The 23,935-nt window shown below is 38.3% G+C and overlaps 1 protein-coding gene across 8 annotated transcripts; it reads left to right on the forward strand.

Annotated features, from left to right (window-relative positions):
* The first annotated feature begins 743 nt into the window (after positions 1–743).
* On the forward strand, positions 744–23,037 carry PTGR2 (prostaglandin reductase 2). Of its 8 annotated transcripts, none has more exons than XM_042943745.1 (10): positions 744–825; positions 3,921–4,004; positions 6,571–6,689; positions 14,110–14,301; positions 16,809–16,979; positions 17,724–17,933; positions 19,324–19,445; positions 20,482–20,569; positions 21,946–21,985; positions 22,911–23,037. In XM_042943745.1, the coding sequence occupies exons 2-10, from the start codon at positions 3,968–3,970 to the stop codon at positions 22,985–22,987; spliced, it is 1,056 nt and encodes a 351-aa protein (XP_042799679.1). In that variant the 5' UTR covers positions 744–825; positions 3,921–3,967; the 3' UTR covers positions 22,988–23,037. The 8 variants fall into 8 exon arrangements, with proteins under 8 accessions (XP_042799679.1, XP_042799686.1, XP_042799681.1 ...); XM_042943744.1 differs by lacking the exon at positions 744–825 and adding an exon at positions 851–1,110; XM_042943746.1 differs by lacking the exon at positions 744–825 and adding an exon at positions 3,828–3,846.
* Positions 23,038–23,935: the final 898 nt, after the last annotated feature.

Consider the following 23,935-nt stretch of genomic DNA (forward strand, 5'->3'; position numbering starts at 1 on the left):
TCAGGGTCTTACTGGTTTAGGACAGTCTATTGCTTGAGGGGATGCTTTGCCTGCAGGATTTTTTGCCTGCGTTAAGAGACAGGCTGGAAAGAATTTAATCAATTACAAAGTTTGAGATCAAAAAAGGAAGCAGTTGAAGTACTCTTTCAACACTAGGTAATCCATCTTTGAGGAAGCTGGGATTTGTGTGTGTGTGTGTGTGTGTGTGTGTGTGTGAAAGAAAAGGCAGCCCCTCGTAAGGGAAGGGGTCATAGCCCAGCCTCTGGAGAGGCGGTTTTAACCGCAGCATTGCCCCTAACCAGCGAAAAAGTAGGTGGTTCAATCACATCAGCTCTCAGAGCCTCAGTATCCTTGTCTATAAAACCAGGGGTAGGCTTGATGGGCCCCGCCTCGCTGTAATTTTCCACTCTGAGGCTTACGGAGAAGTCCATACAACGAATTAAATTCCTTCAAGGACTGCTGGAAGTGAACTCAATGGTCAAGACTGAACGATTTGCTCTTTTGGTCCAGTATGGGCGGCCATAGAGCACCAGTCCTGTTTAACTGATTAATATACCTTGCCCAGACACGTGATGATCGTTTAAAACTCCGCATCTTCCCCACTTCTCCCAGAACCCAGGGATCTGGGAACGTGGGAACCCAAGGATCTCGCTTTAGCTGCAAAACCCCGCTCCTGGAGGGGAGGAGGCAGGGAGGAGGCGGGGGTGGGGGTGGGGCAGAGGTCTAGCGGTGCGCCTGCGTGGTGGGGTTGGGAGGACAGAGGTCTCGCTGCCTGCAGTTCGCGAGCTCTGAAAAGCGGGCGGTTTCCTCTCGAGCTGCGTGCTGGTGAGTGACGCGAGACGGGCCCGGCGCCGGGGCTGCTGGGTCACCCAAGCCCGAGGCTGGGTTGGGTCTTCCGGGTGAGGGAGGATCTAGGAACCGGGGTGACTTCCACTCTTCCCCTCGGAGCTGCCACGAGGCTGGCATTATTGCCTAGGTCACTATGTAGCAGGGTTCTCGCATAGAGAGTCGTGACACCACGGCTTTTCTTAACAGGAAGCAACTTTATTCCTGCCGGCACTGCTCAGTTGGGCTCGTACCCGAAGAGCTGAGCTCCGAATGCCACCCGGTGTAATTTTTTAGATATTTTCTACTTTTTTAATCTCCCACATGTGGTGATAGATACAAACATGCTGTCTGATTAAGTGGTCTCGTGTTACAAGGTCATGAGGGTTGTGGTTACCTACGCGCATAGCCAGGTTACCTTGAGGGTTTTTTTTTTTTTCCTTAGGGAGGGGGGACCCTACCACAACTAGGTTAGAGAATGCTCTAGAAGAAACGGGGGCAGGTCTTTTGTTTGTTTTTGTTTGTTGTTGTTTTTTAATGTTGGGTGTAAACAACCTTAAGTTTGCACGTAATTGTGCTTAAGGTGCATCTGGGAGGTTCATTTAATAAATATTTATTGAGCACCTGCCATGTGCCAGAGGGTGAACATGAATCATTGAACAAACAGACACAAATCCCTGTCCCTTTGGCACCTGCAATCTGGGAAACCAGTTTGAAATTTGGGCTGTAGATGCAGATATTTAGTAATGTCCATGTGAGTGGTTGGTAGTGGGAGCCAGAGAGGAAGGTGAGGCCAGTGGGAGAAGGGAAGAGCCAGGCAGGAATCTCCCAACCTGTTAGTCTTGGGCAGAGGAAGGAAGAAACCAGAAGAGTCAAAGGAAAGGGAGCGACAGGCCGGCAAGAGTGGAGGAAATCCCAGAGATTTCCACCTTTTATAACAAGGCGGGGGTCTGCAGAGCCATTTGGGCAGAATAATTGAACAAGATCAGGATGGGGAAGAGTTGTTTGTTTGTTTTAAACATGTTAGGAAGCTCGTGTTATGGAAATGGTTATGTGTTGTGTTTGAGTGTGGGTTCTGGTCTTTCTTTTGGGCAAGGTCTTCAACCTGTCTCTTCCTTTTCTCCATCTAGAAAAATGGGGACAGATGACAGTACCATCCTCATAGGGTTGTTGGGTAGAAGGGGTTTGAGACAATGATTATAAAAACTTTAGCCCCGTTCCTGGCACTTAGTAACATTCAGAGAACCTGCTGAGAGAAGGGCCTTTCCTAAGATCCCATGTGATTAGAACCAGGACGCGTCCTCTGGTCCACTTAGTTCAGTGCTCTTTTCTAATGCTAGGCTACAAGGTAGATACTCAGATAACACAGTCTTTATGAACAGCACCGGAGTGAATTTTTCAGTTGACCATTGATTTGGTGTTATTTGGGGATATGACTTATCACTAATTGGGAATCCATTTAATATCATAGCAACCAAATATGGTACGCTTAACATCAGTCAAAAAAGAGTTGAGTGTCCTCCCTACTCCTTCACTGGGGATGCATTTAACACCACCACCGCCTGTCCTCTCAGATCTAGAACTTGGTGTGTCATATTTTAGGATTTTAATTTTGTAACCCAATCAATTCTTTATCCTTTAAATGTGTTGTTTGTTGTGCTCTCAAGGGATATTGTGCAATTATCTTAACCTTAGTTAAATCTAGTGTTTGACAGTTGAAAAATTTCTAATTTAATACAGAGGGAGAGAAATTTAATGGTGTGCTTTTCATGCTGATAAAAAGTATTTGGACAAATCTACAGTGTGCATATTTTAGAGAAAGCACACATAGAAAGTAATCAGAGAAGAGGGCAAAATATGAAACTTATTTGGGAAGAATTCCTTTGATTGAAAATTATTATGCTGTTAATAACCTCTCTGGGGCAGTTATCTTTGGACCCAGCATCAAATGGAAAATTTTGCTTTTTAATTCTTCCATAATACACACAAGGTGATTCAGTAGAAAATTTCCTTTTAAAAATATGTTTAGCCCTACAAGACATTTTGGACTTCTTGATGTGAGGAGATAGGATGCACACAGTAACATCTTTAAAGATTCTTGCTTAAAAAAAATTCAACCTGTGTCTAAATCGAATCTCTAGATCTAACTACCAGTCAAGGATAGGGAGGCAGGGGTGGGGGTGGGGTGGAAGGGTGGGGATAGAAGAATGAGGTAAATGACACCCTGAAGAAGCAAGCAATCAAAGGACATTCCATAGACAAAGGAATTTAGCAACAAATGTTTCTTCAACAGTCAATGGCATGAAATAAAATCTGTAAAATGGGGATAATGATACTTAATAGAAGATTAGGAGATACAGTGCCAACACCAGAACTTCATTTTGCTTCTTTCATTAGCTCAAATTGTAAACCCAGAATAAGCTGATCCTTTACTTCTTTGGCTATTTTGTATTTCAGAATTTCCTATAAGGTGAGAATTTAAAAATGCTTTTAATGTTTTACTTTTTTTTTTTTTTTTTAAGTTTTCTTTCTTTCTTTTTTTTTTTAATCCCTCCACGCAACCTGGAGCTCAAACTCACATCTCCAGGGTCAAGAGTTACATGCTCTTCTGACTGAGCCAGCTACCACTGATGTTTTGCTTTTGTATAAATAAAACTATTAAAGTAATTTCCATTTTGACCAATGAATAAAAGAATCGTTGAACATTTGGTTACATCTCAAACAGCTAGTGTTTTTGTTTTGCTACTAGATTAACTTCTAGCTCTGGAGGAATATATCATGTTTTCTTTTAATCAAGTCACAGTAGGAGGCTTAATCAGGACGGTATAAAAATGAATGTGCCCGAATTATGAAGCCAAAAACATTCGTCTTCCTCAGCCTTTTGAACTTGTTCCTATTGGTAAAAAATTGTAACTAGATTTAGTCTTTCTTTGCATATTTGCTTTACGAGGCCAACTCTGGCAGGAGACTACATCTTTTCTGGATCCCAAAGATGGTTTTTTCCTTTCCTTGTTCGGAATCGTAAGTGTGCTTTCTTTTTTTTTAATTGTTGACTATTTTAAAACTTTGTGATTTAAAAACTTTTCTGTTTATAGGAGTTGCTCTATACAGAAGTCTTGTGAGACCACTGTGCAGCAAGGTGATGATTATACAAAGAGTGGTATTGAATTCCCGACCTGGTATGTATTTGTATCAAAGACCTGGTCTTTGATAATTATTAGTGAAAATGAAGGAACAAAAAGTAATAGTTAATGTGGTAAATTAAGGTAGGAAGATATTAACCCTAGTAGAGATATTGGAAGAAACTCTTTAAATAATATAATATTCAATTTTTTAAGTGATCGCTTATCAAGGCTATCTGTTGAAGAAAAAAGGTATTTTAGAATTATTACACTTAAAATGCTATATTACCCAGGGCACCTGGGTGACTCATTTGGTTAAGCATCTTGACTCTTGATTTTGGCTCAAGTCATGATTTCACGGTCATGAGATCGAGCCCTGCATTGGGGTCTGTGCTGACAGTGTAGAGCCTGCTTGGGATTCTCTGTCTGTCTCTCTCTCTCCCTCTCCCTCCTCTTTCTCTGCCCCCACTTGGACTCTCTCTTTCTCAAAATAAATAAATAAACTTAAAAAATATTATAGTACAAATATATATGGCTTTTGTTTTTTATTTACAGTATGTATGTATTGTTGATTCTTAAAATTTGTCTTTCTGTTCTATGTGAAAAACACTGACCTATGTCTGTGCTGACATCTAACCTGAATCATAGAAACTTAGGTATGAAAATAACCTGAGAGGTTTGGGCCCATGTTGCTTTGGTTTTACTGTTTACTTACTGTGTGGCTTAGAAAAATCACTTACCTATTCTTCCCCCAGCCCCTTACCTTTTCTGACTTCCATTTTAGAAAAGTGAGATGTTAGATTAAAGTGTTTATTCTTTTTCCACCTTAGACACTTGATGACTCAATCAGTAGGAAGTTTGCTTATGTTAACATAACTGAGTAAGCATACACTTTGATGACATTTTCTGCTTACAAATTTTTCTTTCTATATTTCAAATTTTCTAATTTCCTAATTTTCAAGACTTTATTTTAAAGTAGGCTCCACACCCAATCTGGGGCTTGAACTCACAACCCTGAGGTCAAGAATCACATCCTCCACCAACTGAGCCAGCCAGGCACCCCAAGGCTTTACTTTTTAAAAAAATTACATTCATCCTCATGGGCCCCTCCAGCTCAAGCCCATCTCCGCCTGTGGTGTTGCTTTCGTAACCTTGCAGCATCCCTTGTCCACAAATGCCTGCCTATGCCTATCTGAATGCTGGTGCCCTCAGCTGGGATGCCCAGTGATAACAGCCTGCACGCAGCCCCTCCTGCAGAACTTAGCAGCAAGACAATCCCTGCCTGCCACCTGACCCTGATGGGAGATGAGAGAAGCTGGGGCTGGGGTCTCTTCTTCATCATTCAGCATATCGCATTTGGAGAGAACGCATTAAAGTGAAGCTTCTGACTCTCCTACATAACCTATCTAAAATTGGATTTGGGAAATGGCTTTGATCAAAAAAAATTTGATGAGCAAATTGGACATTTGAGTCCCATTCTATGTAACACTGTCACATACAGACACGGGCCCATATCAAACTTTCCTAAGACACTAGTACATTCGGAGTCATCTCATAAAGTTAAATTTTATTTTGGAAAAAAAAAAATTATGGGGTGCCTGGGTGGCTCAGTCGGTTGATTGTCCTACTCTTGATTTTAGCTCAGGTCATGATTCTAGGGTCATGGGGTTGAGCCCAGAGTCAGGCTCAGTGCTGAGTGTGGAGCTGCTTGGGATTATCCTTCTCTCTCCCTCTGCTCCATTTGCACACGCTCTCTCTCTCTCAAAAAAAAAAAAAAAAGAGAGGGCATCTGGTGGCCCAGTCAGTTAAGCATCCAACTCTTGATTTTTGCTCAGGTCATGATCTCACATATTGTGAGTTTGAGCCCTGTGTCAGGCTCTATGCTGGCATCATGGGGCCTGCTTGGGATTTTCTCTCTGTCTCCCTCTATCTCTGCCCCTTCCCCACTCGTACTTTTTCTCTGTAAAAAAATTTTAAAAATTACATTCCAGTTTCCATTTCTTCTTAAGATGAGGAAGAAATGTTTACTTAACTATTTATTTTGGCTGATGTGTTTCTGTTATGTTGTAAAATTTGATTTTCATAATTAAAAAAGATGGCTGTGAGTTTTTACTTTTTGAAATGTTACAATTTTACAACAGATGAGGTGATTTACCTGTAATAATCTTTAAAAAGGAATTTTGAAGTTGATGGCAATATTTTATAGGAACTGCTTGGAGAAGATAAAGAGCAACTGAAACTATTTGAAGAATTTATGCTGAGTTACAGAGAAATTACAGAACAATATAGATTTATTCATGTCTGTATTAAAAGGGAGTTCTCTGAATCCTAGAGTTACCTTTTAAAGAATAATAAATACACTTTGGCTCACGTCATGATCTCATGGCTTGTGAGTCCGAGCCCTGCATCTGGCTCTCTGCTGTGAGTGCAGAGCCGGGAGCCTGCTTTGGATTCTGTCTCCCTCTCTGTCCCTCCCCTACTCACGCTCTGTCTGTTTCTCTCTCTCAAAAATAAATAAACAGTAAAAAAAAAAAAAAAAATCACAAGGACATACATTTAAAAAAAGAGAAATAATTACATAAGAAAGTGACTTTTTGATTTTATATTTTCCTTAATATTTTAGGAAAAAATGGTAATCCAGTGGCAGAAAATTTCCGAATAGAAGAAGTAAATTTACCAAATAATATCAATGAAGGACAAGTACAAGTGAGAACTCTTTATCTTTCTGTGGATCCTTACATGGTAAGAATCAGGATTTTGTGACTTGGTGAAGATTAATTGTATTTTCATATTTTTTATGTTGCATCTGAATTTCATTGTGCAATCCTCATGATTAATAAATATTTGAGCAATTATATCTTGAAGCTGGGGAATTACAGGTTGCCTTTGTTTTTATTCACTTGTGTTGTGAGGGAATGTTGTAGAAGAAATGTTTTCATCATAGTAGTACATGTTAATCCGATTCTTTCAAATGTCCAGATCACTTCCCGGTTGTAAATAACATAGTGAATTAGGCTTGGAAGTTCTCTCAGATTGATCTAGTTTACAAGGCAGGCTCTGTATAAGACCTTTATTCTAGTTGGTTTCTTTTTGAAGGAACAGACTCACTTATGCTATTTTTAGATAAAGAAGATTTATTGAAAGATATTGTGAAGGACTACAGTTGAGAAGCCCTTAGGCACATGGACTTAGTCTCTATAAAGACAGATAGATTTGGGGGCACCGGGGTGGCTCAGTTGGTTAAGCGACCAGCTCTTGATTGTGGCTCAGGTCATGATCTCATGGTCGTGAGTTTGAGCCCCACATCTGGTTCCGCGTGGAGTTTGCTTGGGATTCTCTTCCTCTCCCTTTCTCTGTGCCCCTCCCCTGCTCCTGCATGTGCTCGTGCTCCCCTCCCCCCCCGCCACGCCTCTCAAAATAAGTAAATAAACATTAAAAAAAGAGAGTTTTTTCTTCTTTTCTTGTATGAATGCTTTTTATGTTATTTGCCTGCCTGATTCGAACCTCTAGTACATTGTTATATAGAAGCGGTGAGAGTGAACATCTTTGTCTTGTTCTTGATCTTAGGGGGAAAACATTCAATCTTTTGCCATTAAATATGTGGGATGTAGATGCCCTTTGTCAGGTTGAGGAGATTTCCTCTTATTCCTGGTTTGGTTTCTGATTTGTTGAGTATATTTATCATAAAGAGGTGTTGGGTTTTTTTTATTGTGATAAAATAGATCTAACAGTATGCCATTTTAACCATTTTTAAGTGTATAATTTAGTGGCATTAAGAGCATTCAGTGCTGTGCAGCTGTTACACACTTTCCATATCTAGTACTTTTTCATCATCCTAAACAGAAACTCTGCCCTTTAAATAATAAAATCCCCATTATTCCCTCCCCCCAGAAGCGGTTTTAGATTTTGTCATGTGCATTTTCTGCTTCTATTGAGATGATCATGTGGTTTTTGTTTTTTAATCTATTTATGGTTTGTTATATTAATTAATTTTCAGATGTTAAATCCGTCTTGCATTCTTGGTCCTGGTGTGTTTCCTTTGATACGTTGTTGGATTTAGTTTGCTACTATTTTCTTGAGGTTTTTTGCATCCATAAAGCTGTGAGACTATATTCATGGTCTCTTGTTTCCTTGTGATGTGTTTGCCTGATTTTGGTACCAGGGTACTCTGGGCCTCAGAATGGGTTGGGAAATGTTCCCTCCTCTTCTGTTTTTGGAAGAGTTTGTGAAGAATTGGTATTCTTCTTTCAAAGATTGGTAGAATTCACCAGTAAAGCTATCTGGCCTGGGTTTTTCTTTTTGGAGAGTTTTTAAATGACTAATTCAATGTCTTTATTTGTTGTAGGTCTACTAGGCTTTTCTATTCCTTTTTGAGTTGGCTTTTGTAGTTTGTGTTTTTCTGGGAATTTGCCCATTTCATCTAAGTTGTGTAATCTATTGCCATCGGTTCTTAGTATTTCCTTGTAATCTTTTTTTATTTCTGAAAGATAGGTAGTAATGCCCTTTCTTTTATTCCTGATTTTAGTAATTTAAGTCTTGTTTATTTTTCTCTTGGTCAGTTTAGCTAACACTATGTCAATTTTGTTAATTTTTCGAAGGACCAACTTTTGGTTTTGTTGATTTTCTGTATTGTTTTCCTGTTGTCTGTTTCATTAATTTCTGTTCTTTGTACTAGTTTTACAGCTTTCTTTGAGTCTTTATTTATGTAAAATAAAAAGTCAAAAGAAAATCAGGATAGCTTATTGAATCCAACTGGGTTAGATCAGTTAGTTGACTATGTACTTTGGGGCAAAAATTACATTCTTAGCTCAACCCCTACACCAGAATAAATTCCAACAGATAATAAGAAAAAATTTTTAAGTGAAACTATAAAAATTTTTAGAAAAAGCATGGGTAAACAATTGAATGATGTTGGGGAAAGACTTTGTAAGAATGACAGCAAACCCAGCTAATATGAAAGAACATGATTGATAAATAGACCTATTTTTAAAAACATTGTATTTTGTAAAACACAATAAAACAGGATGTACAAAATCAAAAGATCAATGGCAAACTTAGACAAATTTGCAATAGAAATAAAAGATAATAATGGCTGATATGCAGAAAGTTTGTCTATATTAGCCTGTGAAAAGTTGGGCAAAGAGACAAATAAGCAATTTAGAATCTCTTTATATATTACTGTTCTTGTACATATGCTTGCTTCCTGCTTTTGGCTTTTAGAGTGCCCTGGTGGGGCACAGAGAAAATCCTGGCTGACCTCTTCTCAGGCTTCATTTACAGTGGAGACCCAATTGGCAATACCAATTTTCTGCCAGGATAGTTGTAGCCTTGGGAAGGCTCCTCTTCCCTCTGATCCAGGAGTGTAATTTCAGGCTCTGTCTTCAAGTAACACCAGTCATAGTTGATTATGCTTACCACGGAAAACAGTTTGACGACTTCATTCAAAATTCTTCCCAGGGTAGCAAGAAATTTTTCTTTATGGGCTAGGGGAATGAAGTGGTGACTGGTCTAGAACATTCTAAAGAGACAAAAGACAAATAGATACCGAGGGATAAATTAGGGCATTGATTTCCCATAGATCTAAAGATGCTCCACCTTTCAGTGGAAGCCAAGACAAGCTCAGTCAGGCTATCAGCCTCAATACTCTAGACTGTGCTGAGCAGATCACATGAGGAGAATAATTACCCCCAATTCAGGAGAAAAATGGCAGTGCACTATTTAGTATTCAGGGTCAATTCTTGATGATGATTGGTGTGGAGTTCTTAAGACTTCAACACTTCAATGTATAAATAAGACATAGCTCAGGGCATCTAAGGATTACATATGCCCTGATGAACAAAATGTAAAGCCTATCATTTAAGCCCAGGATAATAAATACAAAGTAAATTAAGAGAACACAGTTTACCAAAATAAAGCCAAGGTTCAGGGGTAGAAGGGTTTTACAAATGAAACAGAACAGTCAAAAAGGAATAGTTGAAAACAAGCAGAAAGGATGTTTTTCACAGAATTCTCTAAGTTGGAACAAACTTCCTGTTCAGCAGAATTCCCTCTGAGAGACTTATAGTGAGATAAATTCATGACCCAAGGATTTTAGGGGTGGAGAGATGATGAAACAATTAAGATTATGACATGAACTGGATTCATGATCTTCACTTCTAAACACCCCCAACTTCAAATTTTTTTTTTTTAACGTTATTTATTTTTGGGACAGAGAGACACAGAGCATGAACGGGGGAGGGGCAGAGAGAGAGGGAGACACAGAATCGGAAGCAGGCTCCAGGCTCTGAGCCATCAGCCCAGAGCCCGACGCGGGGCTCGAACTCATGGACCGCGAGATTGTGACCTGAGCCGAAGTCGGACGCTCAACTGACTGAGTCACCCAGGCGCCCCTAAACACCCCCAACTTCAAAATAGCAACAAAAAACCTCTTTTTCCTCCAGGGGAGTATATAGGTTCTCTGTCCACTCATTTCATGCTACAAAGCACTGAGTTTTTCTTGAGACTGTCTCTTCATTCTCTGTGTTCATTCTGTATGTCAGTCTCAGGTCCTGTGGATCCTCCTTCCTAAGTACATCTCAGTTCAGTCCACTTCTCAGTAAACTTCAAGGATGTGTATTCAGTCTGAGTCATCATTGTTTCTTTTTCTCCTAATGGAGTATCCTTGCAAACACTCTTCGCCCCCTTAGACTGTCTTCCACACTGCAGCCAGAAATGGTAGTTGTATAATAACAACTAATCACGTCACCTTTATGTCTAATGGCTTTCTTTTAGTCTTGAGATAAAGACTAACATTTTGGGCATGGTCTAAGATGCTACATAGTCTGGTCGCTGTTTGCCTGCCCAGCCTTACTATACCCTACTTTACTTCTTCCTCTTGGATGCTGGCCTCACTGGGCCTCTTTCTTGTGTAACACACCGGTGCCTTTTTTGCTCAAACCTTATATTGATCATGTTTTTCCTTTGCTGTATTTTTTAATGCTTTCATATCTTAGGAGCTTTCCTAATCCTGGAGAGCCAGCTCCTCCCAGCATATTTTAGAGGTAACAAACAACTTGCCTGGAACACACCAAACTGCCTCCTTCATCTAACTCACACAGGTGATTTTCCCTGCCCCAAATCACCCCAGGGCCTGGTACCAGACAACTAGGGACCACCCCTCTAAGCCAGATCCCGCTGAAATTATTCAAGCTGTCTCCTCCTAAACTTACTCAAATTTCCCTACCCTGTCTTGTCCATTTCTTCCCCCTGAAACCATAATAAAGACTCTGGGCCATGCTCTCCTGTTGCTATTTTTTCTTCCTGACTAACTCTGGTGCTTCCCCCTGTGGCCCTATGTGGTATGGTGTGCTCCTCCTCTTGGGACTTGTAAGTAATAAACTCTTCTTCTTTTTTGTAATACTTGTCTTTTTGTTTTTTATTTTTTTTTTTTTGAGAGAGAGGGTGCAAATGAGTGAGGAGCAGAGAGAGAAAGAGAATCCCACAAGGGGCAGAGAGAGAGAGAGGAGGAGGGAGAGAGAGTGGGGGAAGTGGGGCTCACCCAATGCAGGGCTCGAGCTCACCCGAAGCAGGGCTCTAACTCATGAACCATGAGATCATGACCTGAGCATCGTGACCGAAGTCAGATGCTTAACCAACTGAGCCACCCAGGCACTTTAAACTCTTCTTTCAAGGTGGGTGTCTCTGTGTCTGTTGTTCTTCCATACCTGACTACAACAAAATCCTGAGTACAATTAAAACAAGCCTTTATACGTGTTGTCCCTCTGCCTCCCTCCCGCTCCTTTCCTGTTACCTGCCCAATCCCTATTACTCTCTTAAGGCCTGCATTAAAAAGATTTGCTTTGATAAGTCGCCTTCCACCCTCAGACTCGTCTTCTCTGTTATATTTTCTCAAAAATGTACCTTGATCCTCAGCATTTCTTCCGGTTGTAATGAAGAATGATCTGTGTAGTTCTTAGATGTCTGTCTTCCCTAATAAAAAGTAAACTCATGAAGACAGAGGTCTTATTTGTCACTGTATTTCCAGTGACTGGCATGGTGTTTATTAAGTATTAATTAAAGGAAGGAGAGAAGAAAATAATTTTGGTTCCTTTTACTAGACATTGTTCTTAAAAAAAAAAAAAAGAACGTATCCAAATTCATAACTCATTTTAATCCCCATGTTTACACAGTATTTTCCATGGTTATATTTAATGTATATATACTATTTTTATTTTATATTTAAGTGACTTTATGTGTATTTTCATATGATAAACGAGTCCAAATATTATTTTGGTGGTTATATAACATTCGATTGTGTTGACATCATTTGCTTACCTATAGAGAATTACTGTTTGTACTTTCTCTGTTAGCCTTATTTAAGAGTCAGATCCTTGGTCCGGCAGTATTCGGTGGCTGCTGCACTTGCTTTCCAAGAATACTTGGAGGGGCACACTAGCAGAAGTGTAGTTAGTATATTCTCATAGAAGCTTCTCCCTCAATTCCCTGTTTGGTCATTTACCCTGGTGAACTGAACCCACATAGTCAAGTAGCCTTCTATCTTTTCTATCTCCTGGACCACACTGTAGGCCTCTACGTCTTGGCTTTCATAAGTGGGCAAGAGTGAGCCACAGAGAGGAAGAGAGCCTTGATTACTTCCCAGAGAAATCTTTAGCTCTAGTCCCATGGAAGGGTGTGGTGCCACTGTGACATTTTGCCTTTGTAGTAGAAGGAGAACATCCACCCAAAGTTATGGGGTATGATGTAGGGCTTGGCCTGAAGCTGTGATGAACAACTGTGTAAAAAATTGTTTCATTTCTTTTGGGTTATTTCCATTGGGGAAACAGAATTGCTAGGCCAAAATAAATGAATAATATTACAGTCTATATGTTGGTAGTTTGCTTTCTATAAAAATTGGACAGTTTTATAATAGCAACATGTTAAGTGTAGCTAATGCGCCACAATCCATTGAAACCATTGACACATTATTTTTGCTAGCATAATGTAATATTAAATTTGTTTAAACATTTTAACAGCTTTGTTGGAATATTATCATGTATCCTACAATTTATACATTTAAACTATACAATTCAGGGGTGCCTGGCTGGCTCAGTTGGAAGAGCATGTGACTGTTTTTTTTTTTTTTTAAATGTTTGAGAGAGAGAGTGAGTGTGTGTGTGCACGTACACACTCACGAGTGGGGGAGGGGCAGAAAGAGAGGGAGACAGAGGATCTTAAGTGGGCTCTGTGCTGACAGAGGCTCTGGACACTTAACCGACTGAGCCACACAGGTGCCCCAAAAAGAGCATATAACTCCCGATCTCAGGGCCATGAGTTTGAGCCCCAGTTTGGATGTAGAGATTACTAAATAAATACATTTTCAAAAAATAAAGTGTACAATTCACCGGTTTTTAGTCCGTTTACAAAGTTGTTTAACCATTACCACAATCTGATATTAGACCATACTTAAAGTCCTTTCTAATTGTACTTATTTTTTAAATTTATTTAAAAAAATTTTGGGGGCGGGGACACCTGGGTGGCTCAGTTGGTTAAGCGTCCAACTTCATCTCAGGTCATGATCTCGTGGTCAGTGAGTTCAAGCCCTGCATCGGGCTGTATTGACAACTTGGAGCCTGGAGCCTGCTTTGGATTCTGTGCCTCTGTCTCTCTCTGCCCCTCCCCCACTCACACTCTGTCTCTCAAAAATGAATAATCGTTAAAAAAAATTAAAAATAATAAAATAAATTTTGATGTTTATTTCTTTTTTGAGAGAGAGAGAGAGAGAGTGCAAGCAGGGGAAGGACAGAGAGAAAGAGAGAGAGAGAGAGAGAGAGAGGCAGAATCTGAAGCAGACTCCAGGCTCTGAGCTGTCAGCACAGAGCCTGATGTGGGGCTCAAACCCATGGACTGCAAGATCATGACCTGAGCTAAAGTCAGATTCTTAATGGACTAAGCCACCCAGGCGCCCCTCTAATTATACTTCTTTACTTGTTAGAGAGGGGATACATTTTTTTTTTAAAAGATAAAGAATAACTGAAAAGAAGATAGAAATTAAGATAAATTTAATTTGTTTAACACTTTACTTAACATTACTGACTATATACCTTTCTTTTAGTCACCCGATAAATTAACAAACTGGCCAGTATTATCAGGCAGAATTATACTCATCAACATTTTCTTTTTTTAGCGTTGCAGAATGAATGAAGACACTGGCAGTGATTATATAACACCTTGGCAGCTGTCTCAAGTGGTTGATGGTGGAGGTATTGGGATTGTAGAAGAAAGCAAACACGTACATTTTACTAAAGGCGATTTTGTGACTTCTTTCTATTGGCCCTGGCAAACCAAGGTTATTCTGAATGGAAGCAGCCTTGAGAAGGTGATGTATAATATACAGTACAGTAAAACCTTGGTTTGCGAGCATAATTCGTTCCAGAAACAGGCTTGTAATCCATAGCACTCGTATATCAAAGGGAATTTCAAGAATCGTTGGCTTAGTTGTGATCGTGTGACATTTGACATCATGTAGTACTCCTGTTGCAAGACATCACTCATTTATCAAGTCAAATAAAATTTTTTAGAAATGTTTACTTGTCTTGCGGAACACTCGCAGAACAAGTTACTCACAATCCAAGGTTCTACTATCTGGGTCTTCCCCTCCCTATAAATCATTGTGCATTTGGCATTCGGTTCAGTGGGTTATCAGGGAAAAAAAATAAAAGCATACATTTTCTTTTAGATGGCTGCTAAAATGTGGAAAACCTTTGTTTCTTTTCCACTGTTGGCCGTAACTATATGACAGTTCTTAGATTATTAGTGAATAGTGTTGTTTTTCATATTTAATTTATTTCTTGAATTTTACATATATAAAATAAAACCTGAATTGTAAGCATCAAAAAATAATTTATACCAAGGGGGCCAGAAGTTCTCTTATAGTTGTATGCTTTAAAGTTTCCTATGAAATTGCCATTTGACTTAAACTCATTTGGTTTGTGCTTAAAATTCCATTTTGTATCAAAAGTCCTGAGTTCAGTGTCTGTTGTTAGTTGAATTATGTGAAATTACCAATACTTGTCTGTATTGACCTATAAAACCTGGCAGCTTCATGTAATGCAACCCAATTTATGTCATCAGGGAAGTTATTTTATGTCTCTGAACCTTAGTTTCCTCATGTGCAAGATGAAAATAGTAGCTCTTTCACAACTGAATGTAGAAATTAAATGCTATGATAAATATGACTAACGCTTTCTAAAAAGCTTTATAAAATTTTAGTATTTTTTATTATTAGAAATTCTTTTTTTTTTTTTTTTAAGTTTATTTATTTTGAGAGAGAGAGAGAGGGTGCGAGGGGGGTGAGGAGAGAGATCTCTTGAACCATGCATGAGATCATGACCTGAACTGAAATCAAGACTTGAATACCTAGCCATCTGAGCCACCTGGGCAGCCCTGTTATTATGAATTCTTATAATCAGTTAAAGGTGACTGTTAAAATACAAACGATATGTGGGAGATGTTATACAATAATTTTCAACTTAATGATACCAGTAAAATATATTTAACAAGAAACTTCTTAGCAGGAAGAAATATTCAGCAGGTTCTGGTTTTTCCCTGTCATTTTGCTATGGAGGGAAATGGGGCAGCTGGGGAGAGCTTCAAAATGCTTTCGGCACAGTTATTAGAAATGAAAAGGAATTCAGAAGGGATGGAGAAAGGATATTTGCTAAACACAAACCTGTCTCCCAAAGTTTCTATATTGGACTTACTAATAAATATTACCTACATGATATATTTTTGTGTACTGTAGACCTAAGTATTGTTGACTTTAATACCTTGATTGCCTTTATGTACACACTAGATCTGACAGCCATTTAAGACTGCTGAATACAAACTGCCATTTTGTTTATGGAAGTTTAACTACAAATCAAGTTAATGTGGTGAATCTTCTTTCTTTGAAAAAACTTCTTTACGTATTTTTGAGAGAGTGAGCAAGAGAATCCCAAGCAGGATCCAATTTTAGTATATGTGCTGCCGAAGCGAGCACCCAAGCAGGATCCAAGCACTGACAACCCAGAGCCCAAAGCAGGGGCTCTATCTCACGAACCATGAGATCATGATGTAAGCTGAAATCAAGAGCCAGATGCCCAACTGACTGAGCCACCCAGTCCCCTTGGAATTGCTCAGAGGTTTTAAAACCTTCCTACTTTGCCTAGTGTTTTCCCCTTAAGTGTTTCTTTCTTTCTTTTTTTAAATATACTTGGCAGCATTGATAAGAAAGAATGATAAGTGTCTTTCATGTAGAATTCTTTAAAGTTTTTGTTTTTTACCATAAAGAGAAGTAATACTTATTTGTTTTTTACTTTGTACAAGTAAATTATAGAATTTTCACTAGACTGAAGAACGGTTCACTGTTCTAGAAACCATATCAGGTTGTTTATTAAAATCTGCTTGGAATGCCATTACAAAATACCATAGACTGGGGGCTTAAATGACAGAAATTTATTTTCTCACAGTCTGAGATCTAGGTGATAGAAAATTTGGTTTGTAGTGAAGTCTTTCTTCCTGACTTGTAGTTGGCTGCCTTTTTGCTGTGTCCTCACAGGGCATTAGCCTTTCTTCTGTGTACGTGCGGAGAAAGACCTCTGGTGTCTCTTCCTTTTCTCCTAAGGATGCAAGTTCTGTTGGATTAGGGCCCCTCCCTGATGACCTCATTTAACCATGATTATCTCCTTAAAGGCCCTGTGTCCAAATATAGTTATATTAAGGGGTAGGTCTCAACATCAGAATCTGGGGAAACACAACTCAATCCATAACAGGTTTTTCTCTGCCTTGTTGATTTAAAATAGGAACTTCTAGTATTATTTTTTAAAGTTAGATATTTTATTTTAGGTAGACCCACAACTTGTGAATGGACACCTTTCATACTTTCTTGGAGCTATAGGTATGCCTGGTTTGACTTCCTTGATTGGGATACAGGAGAAAGGTCATATAACTGCTGGATCTAATCAGACAATGGTTGTTAGTGGGGCTGCTGGTGCTTGTGGATCCTTGGCTGGGCAGGTAAACTTTCTGAGAACTATTTGATTTTCTAAAAACTTGAATTTCTGGATACATGTATATAATTTAAAATATAAAATTGAACAAATGTATAATATTATTTTATATATTTCTGGTAGGAATGATGTTATTACCTGCCTAGACTCTCTTCATAACGATATGGAAAATGTAGATTTTTGTATCTTGTTCTCTGTTAACCAGAAATAGACATGGTAAATGCTAGAGCATTGCTCTAATCAATATAAGGAAGAAACCCATAGAGTACCTATCTGGAATTCCATGACATGAATTAAAAGACAAACTCATATTTTTAAAAGGAATCTTCAAATAAGAGAGCACTTACTGGGTTCTAGAAATACAGTAAAGATTATAATAGAATTTTAAAGTATATTGTTTCATGACTAAAAGTCTTTATTGAAACAAAATATTTTATCATAGGCCTGAGAAATCTTGAATTGCAAGTTAGTGATGTTTTGAGTCTACTTCTTTTATGAAATCAGCTTTAAATTGTGAGATTTTAACATTCAGACTAAGTCTAATTTTAGTCAATCTTAATTTGTTTTTTAGCAGTGGCATTATATCTGGTCTTAATTCTTTTGGTTTCAAATAACTTTTAGCCAAAGTCCTGTAATCTAACCTAAACTGTGATGAACACTCTCATATACTCGTGATATCTTGTATACTCACATTTTTACACTTAAATGTAGCAACGGAAAGTTGTTTACTTTTTTAAAATCTCCCCCCTAGATTGGCCATTTGATGGGCTGTTCCAGAGTGGTGGGAATTTGTGGAACACAGGAGAAGTGCCACCTTCTGACCTCAGAACTGGGCTTTGATGCTGCAATTAATTATAAAAAGGGGAATGTGGCAGAACAGCTCCGTGAATTTTGTCCAGCTGGAGTGGATGTTTACTTTGACAATGTTGGTGGTGACATCAGTGATACAGTGATAAGTCAGGTTGTTTGCCAATTTGTTACAAATTTGAATGCTACATTTTATTTGCTGTGCTTTTTACCTGATACCGAAAAAAACCTATAGAATTGTAGGGTTTATTGTGAGAAATAATGTTAATGATCAGTATTGTAATTTAGTGATGCAGAAGAGCTTGCTGACAACTACTTCCGTTTGCTTGCAGATTTGCATATGAGCATCAATTTCAGTTCTTTGATAGCAGTATTGTATTTTTCACCTGCAATTTATTTTTATCAAAAATTACAGTTGTAGGGAGGTGTGCCTAGCTGGCTTGGTTGGTCGGGCACGGGATTCTTGATTTTGGGATTGTGAGTTCTAGACCCACGTTGGGTGTTAGAGATTACTTAAAGATAAAATCTTAACAAAAAAATTACAGTTGTATTGTTCCAGTGGTGAAGTTTTGACCCTAATTCCTCATCAACTAACTCACTCACAGCCATGGCCTCTGACTTTGGGTAGGGAAATGATTTTCATAGATTATAGTTATTTACATTTTTTTTTTAACGTTTATTTATTTTTGAGACAGAGGGAGACAGAGCATGAACGGGGGAGGGTCAGAGAGAGGGAGACACAGAATCTGAAGCAGGCTCCAGGCTCTGAGCTGTCAGCACAGGGCCCGACGCGGGGCTCGAACTCACGGACCGCGAGATCATGACCTGAGCCGAAGTTGGCCACTCAACCGAATGAGCCACCCAGGCGCAAAAATATTTACATATTTTTATTGACAATGTTATGAAATATCAACATTAGCTATTAACACGGCATTGTCCTTTACTATGTACACACACACACACACACACACACACACACACACACACACATATTGCAGTTGAGGTTAAATTATTTAAAAATTCTCTTAACATTTATTCATTTTTGAGAGTGAGGGAGACAGAGCAAGAATTGGGGAGGGGCAGAAAGAGTGGGAGACACAGAATCAGAAGCAGGCTCCAGGCTCTGAGCTCTCAGTACAGAGCATGACGTGGGGCTCGAACTCACGGACCGCGAGATCATGACCGGAGCTGAAGTTGGACGCTTAACCCACTGAGCCAGGCACCGAAGGTTAAATTATTTAAATGCAAGGAAATACTTTACTGCTGCTACTAACAGTAGCAACAACAATGATGATACCGGTGTAATTCTTTTGTGCATTACCAAACTCTCAATTACCTCTGTTCCTTTGGAAGGGACTTGTTTCCTGGCTAATTAAAACTCTTAAATACATATAAGGAGTAAATCTTCAAAGCAAAATCAATTAATTGGCACCAAAGGATTAAATTACAGTAGTCAAGGAGGCTTTTGCTGAGGCAGCCATAAAATCAGTAAACATAGGAAAGGCATGTATCTTAGGGTATAATCATCAATTTTTCCTGAACAGATGAATCAGAACAGCCATATCATCCTGTGTGGTCAGATTTCTCAGTACAACAAAGATGTGCCTTATCCTCCTCCACTACCCCCTGCTGTAGAAGCAATCCAAAAAGAAAGAAACATCACAAGGTATGGACCACCCTTTTCCCCTTACTACCAGATTCATGAGTTTAAAGATCATAGATGTATATGAAATGGTAGTGTTTTTCATATATAATTCTTCCTTATTAAGTAAAACTTGAAAATGGACATTTTTTTCAGTATTTAGGTTTTTGTTAACCAGAGCCCTGGCAAAAACTTTTTTTTTTTTTTTTCACATTTATTTTTGAGAGACAGAGACAGAACATGAGCAGGGGAGGGGTAGACAGAGAGGGAGACACAGAATCAGAAGCAGGCTCCAGGCTCCGAGCTGTCGGTACAGAGCCCTTCACGGGGCTCAAACCCACAGACTGCAAAGTCATGCCCTGAGCTGAAGTAGGACGTTTAACTGACTGAGCCACCCAGGTGCCCCCTGGCAAAAAATTTTCTAAAAAACATATCGGTTCTATCAATCTTTTGCAAGTCTTTTTTTCCCCAAGTGATAGAAACTCAACTCACGTTGGCGTAAGTGCAAAGGTAATTTATTGGCTCACGTTTCTGAGCAGTCCGGTATTAGTATTGGCTGGACATAAGGTTTGCATAGTGGCATCACCAAGTTTTTCTCTACCTTTGGGCTGTGCTTTCTTTTGGGTTGGCTCTGTTCCTTTGCAAGCTCTTCTCTTGCAGCAGATCAAGAGGATGACTGTTATCTCTAGTCTTACATGTTACCAAGTTAGCAACCCAAGCAAAAAGAGAAAGCTCTCTTCCTCTCAGTTTTATCAAAGCTGATACTGGCTCCTACTGGCCTAGCTTTGGTCACAGGAGAGTGGGGAAAGGATATTACCCACAAAGTAAAATCACAGTGCTAATTACCAAACAGGGTTTTAATGCTAGCCAGACCACAAACAATAGAAGCCCGCTACACTGACACATGTAACTACACCTAAAACTGTATCTGGCCTGATTCTGTGTGATTAAGTCCTGATGTTTGAAAGACTAACAAATATTAGAGTTCTGGAATGATTTGATTTTGAGCTCTTTCACCCTCCATAGTCTCTGATCATTATCCTTTTCTTCCCCACTACAGAGAAAGATTTCTGGTGTTAAACTATAAGGACAAATTTGAGTCTGGCATTCTACAGCTGAGTCAGTGGTTTAAAGAAGGAAAGCTAAAGGTAGAACTTGCCTCTATTCTTTTATCAATATCATTGATATTGACATAATTGATATACTTTTGTGTTATTTGAATTTATTATAGTGAACATATTAGCTTTGTAATAGGAATTCCTACAAAATTGCACTGAATATTGTAAATTAAGTTTACTCTCAGGTGAGTATAACTTCCTAATTGAGAAACCCTCTACTGTCAGTCGCTTTATCTAAAATTTTATTAACCTTTACTTTTCTTAGATTATAATACAAGATAAAAAGGTGTTTTTTTTTTCAAATTTTAATATTCATTAATTTAACAAATATTTATGGAATGCTACTATGTGTTAGAAGCTGTGCTTTTTTTCTTTCTTTTCTTTTCTTTAAAGTTTATTATTTATTTTGACAGAGAGAGAGAGAGAGAGAGAGAGAGAGGAGAGAGAGAGGGGGACAGAAGATCCAAAGCAGGGTCCATGCTGACAGCAGAGAGCCTGATGCAGGGCTCAAACTCACAAACCACGAGATAATGATCTGAGACAAAGTTGGTAGCTTAACCAGCAGAGCCAGCCGGGTGTCCCTAGAAGCTGTGCTTCCTCAAAATCTTTTAAGCACCTCCCCGTACCCCTATCTCACCACCACTATACTTCTTTCCTGCCCTCCCTGATAGCCTGATATATTTCTTGGTTGCTGGCTGAAAATCAGGAGTTATTCATCTGGGGTCTAGAGACACTGACCTGGGATGTTCTTGAAACTTGCAAATGACAGGCAAAGTTACATGTGCATGTGCTTATGTTTATATACTTTGTTTTCTGAAAAGAGGGGATAGCTTGTGATGTTGCTAATTGAAGATTAGACAATGGGAAAAGAGGATTTTATTTTTTTATTTTTTTAAGAAGATTTTATTTTTAAAAATCTTTCAATAGGAAACTTCTGTGCTATGTCCATGAGATGAAGAAATCTATTTTTAGACAGAAAGTGCTAAATAGTATTACTGCCCTTTGCCAACATGGAGAATATTACAGTTGACCTTGAACACCTCAGGGGTTAAGGGCGTTGACACCCTCCATGCAGTTGAAAATCCCCATGTGTCTTTTGACTCCCCCAAAACTACAAGTAGCCTACTATTGACCACAAGCCTTACTGATAACATAAACAGTTGACTAACACATATTTTGTATGTTATATGTAATTTATAGTGTATTCTTACAATAAAGTAAGCTAAAGAAAAAAATGTTATTAAGTTACAAGGAACAGAAAATACATTTACAGTACTTATTTATTGAAAAAAAAATCTGTGTATAAATGGACCTGCACAGTTCAAACCCGTGTTGTTCAAATGGTCAACTTTAAATAGACATGATGAAGTCTAAAGAATACTATATTTGGTTATTTTGACTTACAGATTAAAGAGACTGTGGTAAATGGATTGGAAAACATGGGAGGTAAGATGAGTGTAGGTTTATTTATCATATGCATGAGCTAAGCACAAATATTCCCTTTTTTCCTTTACTTCTACTTCCCTCGTTTTTTTTTTCTTTTTAAATCATTTATTTCTTTCCTGTAAACCCATCCTGCAGGTTTACTTAAATATCTTAATCAAACTCCATTAAAGTTCAGCTTAATGGTATTTAAGAAAGTATTGTTTTCACATTTCAAGTCATCAAATAAGTATTTCTTTGGTTTTGAAACAAGTTATGAAAAAAAATACAAGTATCACAAAAGTGATACCTTCTAGGTAACTTTTTCAGATTGAATCGTTCTAAGACATCATAAGATTATATTAAACAGATTTTCAATATTTAGGGTTTTTTTTTTCCCTAACATACACAGATTTCAACATTCTTTTGTCTGTTTAAAATGAAAGAGATTATATCAAACTGTTTTTGTTTTTTTTTTTTTTTTTACCTTTTTAGGAAAAAATATTTAATACATTTGGTCAATATGTTTACTAAACAACTTAAATTTTACTCATTTTCCTGGCATAACATGCATATTTTACTTAGTAAAACTTTATGGTTAGATTTCTATTATTTTTAATAGTAACTGAAAAATTGTGCTGGCATTTTATCCACATACTTATTTGCTTCTAGTCTTCAGATTCTATAAACAGTGAACACTGAGATAGATACCAATTAAACATTTCTAGTTTGGGTAAAAACACATTTTTAAGATGTAAATTGAGTTAGTTTAGTGGTTTTGCCAATATTTCACTTGAGGTTCTCTTCATGAAAATTTCCTTCTATAGTTAATATTAAAATAATTGGAGAAATTATTCAAATTAATTGCATGTGTTCGACCTACTGATAAACATGTATGATAGTGACATTTAGGTTTTCATATAACCTAGTTTGTTTGTTTTCTTTCTAGTTGCATTCCAGTCCATGATGACAGGAGGTAACATCGGAAAGCAGATAGTTTGCATTTCAGAAGAAACCTCTTTGTAATATGTATAAGCATCTTCATCAAGGAAATACACAGATTTCTTTCCATTTTACTCAAAGATTTTTAAGATATTTCATAAAAAAAAAATCTTAGACTACAGATAGCTTTTTTTTTAATGTTGATTTTTGAGAGATAGAGACAGAGTGTGAGTGGGGAGGGGCAGAGAGAGAGGGGGACACAGAATCAACGCAGGGCTCAAACCCACAAGCCATGAGATCAGGACCTGAGCTGAAGTTGGATGCTTAACTGACTGAGCCAGCCAGGTGCCCCGAGTACAGATAGCTTTTAATTTGAATGTGATCATAGGTAATATTTTCTAGTTGGATAACATTTTTTCCTTTATCTTCAATATCATATATGTTCTCTGTATCTAACATGAGTATTTACAATAATAGACTGAAGTCAACATGACATATTTTTCTTTCCTTTACCAATATTATATATGATGTTTTGATTAGACAGTCTGAAACCCATAGAGATTTGATGTAACTCTTTAGCAGATCATACAAAATAAACAGATTTTTACAGTTAATAACTTTCACTTAAAATAGAATGCTTGAGGGGTGCCTGGGTAGCTCAGTCGATTAAGCATATGACTCTTGATTTTGGCCCAGGTCACGATCTCACGGTTCCTAAGATCTAGCCCTGTGTCAGCATCGTGTGCTGACAGCGTGGAGCCTGTTTGGGATTCTCTCTCTCCCTCTCTTTCTCTCAAATTAAAAGAAATGTATATAGAATGCTTGAGAAGACACATTGTAAATATATGTTGACCTGGAAATGCTTTACATAACTCTTGAACTGTAATTTGGTGTAAGAATAGAATTGGTATGGCCTTTCCATGTGGAGATGGAGATGGCAGAGTGTGTGTAGGGGTTTTGGGGGAATCCAGAGCTTGTGGAGCAGTTTTTAGGATACAGAGCAGAGGCTTTGTGAAATAACTGAGGTCAGTT

Source organism: Panthera leo, chromosome B3, assembly GCF_018350215.1.
Source record: "Panthera leo isolate Ple1 chromosome B3, P.leo_Ple1_pat1.1, whole genome shotgun sequence".
NCBI lineage: Eukaryota > Metazoa > Chordata > Mammalia > Carnivora > Felidae > Panthera > Panthera leo.

Excerpts from the sequence above, each read along its gene's own strand:
- PTGR2 (XM_042943745.1), top strand. The coding sequence starts at position 3,968 with ATGATTATACAAAGAGTGGTATTGAATTCCCGACCTG. Across the intron at positions 20,570-21,945 it reads TTAAAGAAGGAAAGCTAAAG|ATTAAAGAGACTGTGGTAAA; the intron begins GTAGAACTTGCC and ends TTTGACTTACAG. Across the intron at positions 21,986-22,910 it reads TGGATTGGAAAACATGGGAG|TTGCATTCCAGTCCATGATG; the intron begins GTAAGATGAGTG and ends TTTTCTTTCTAG.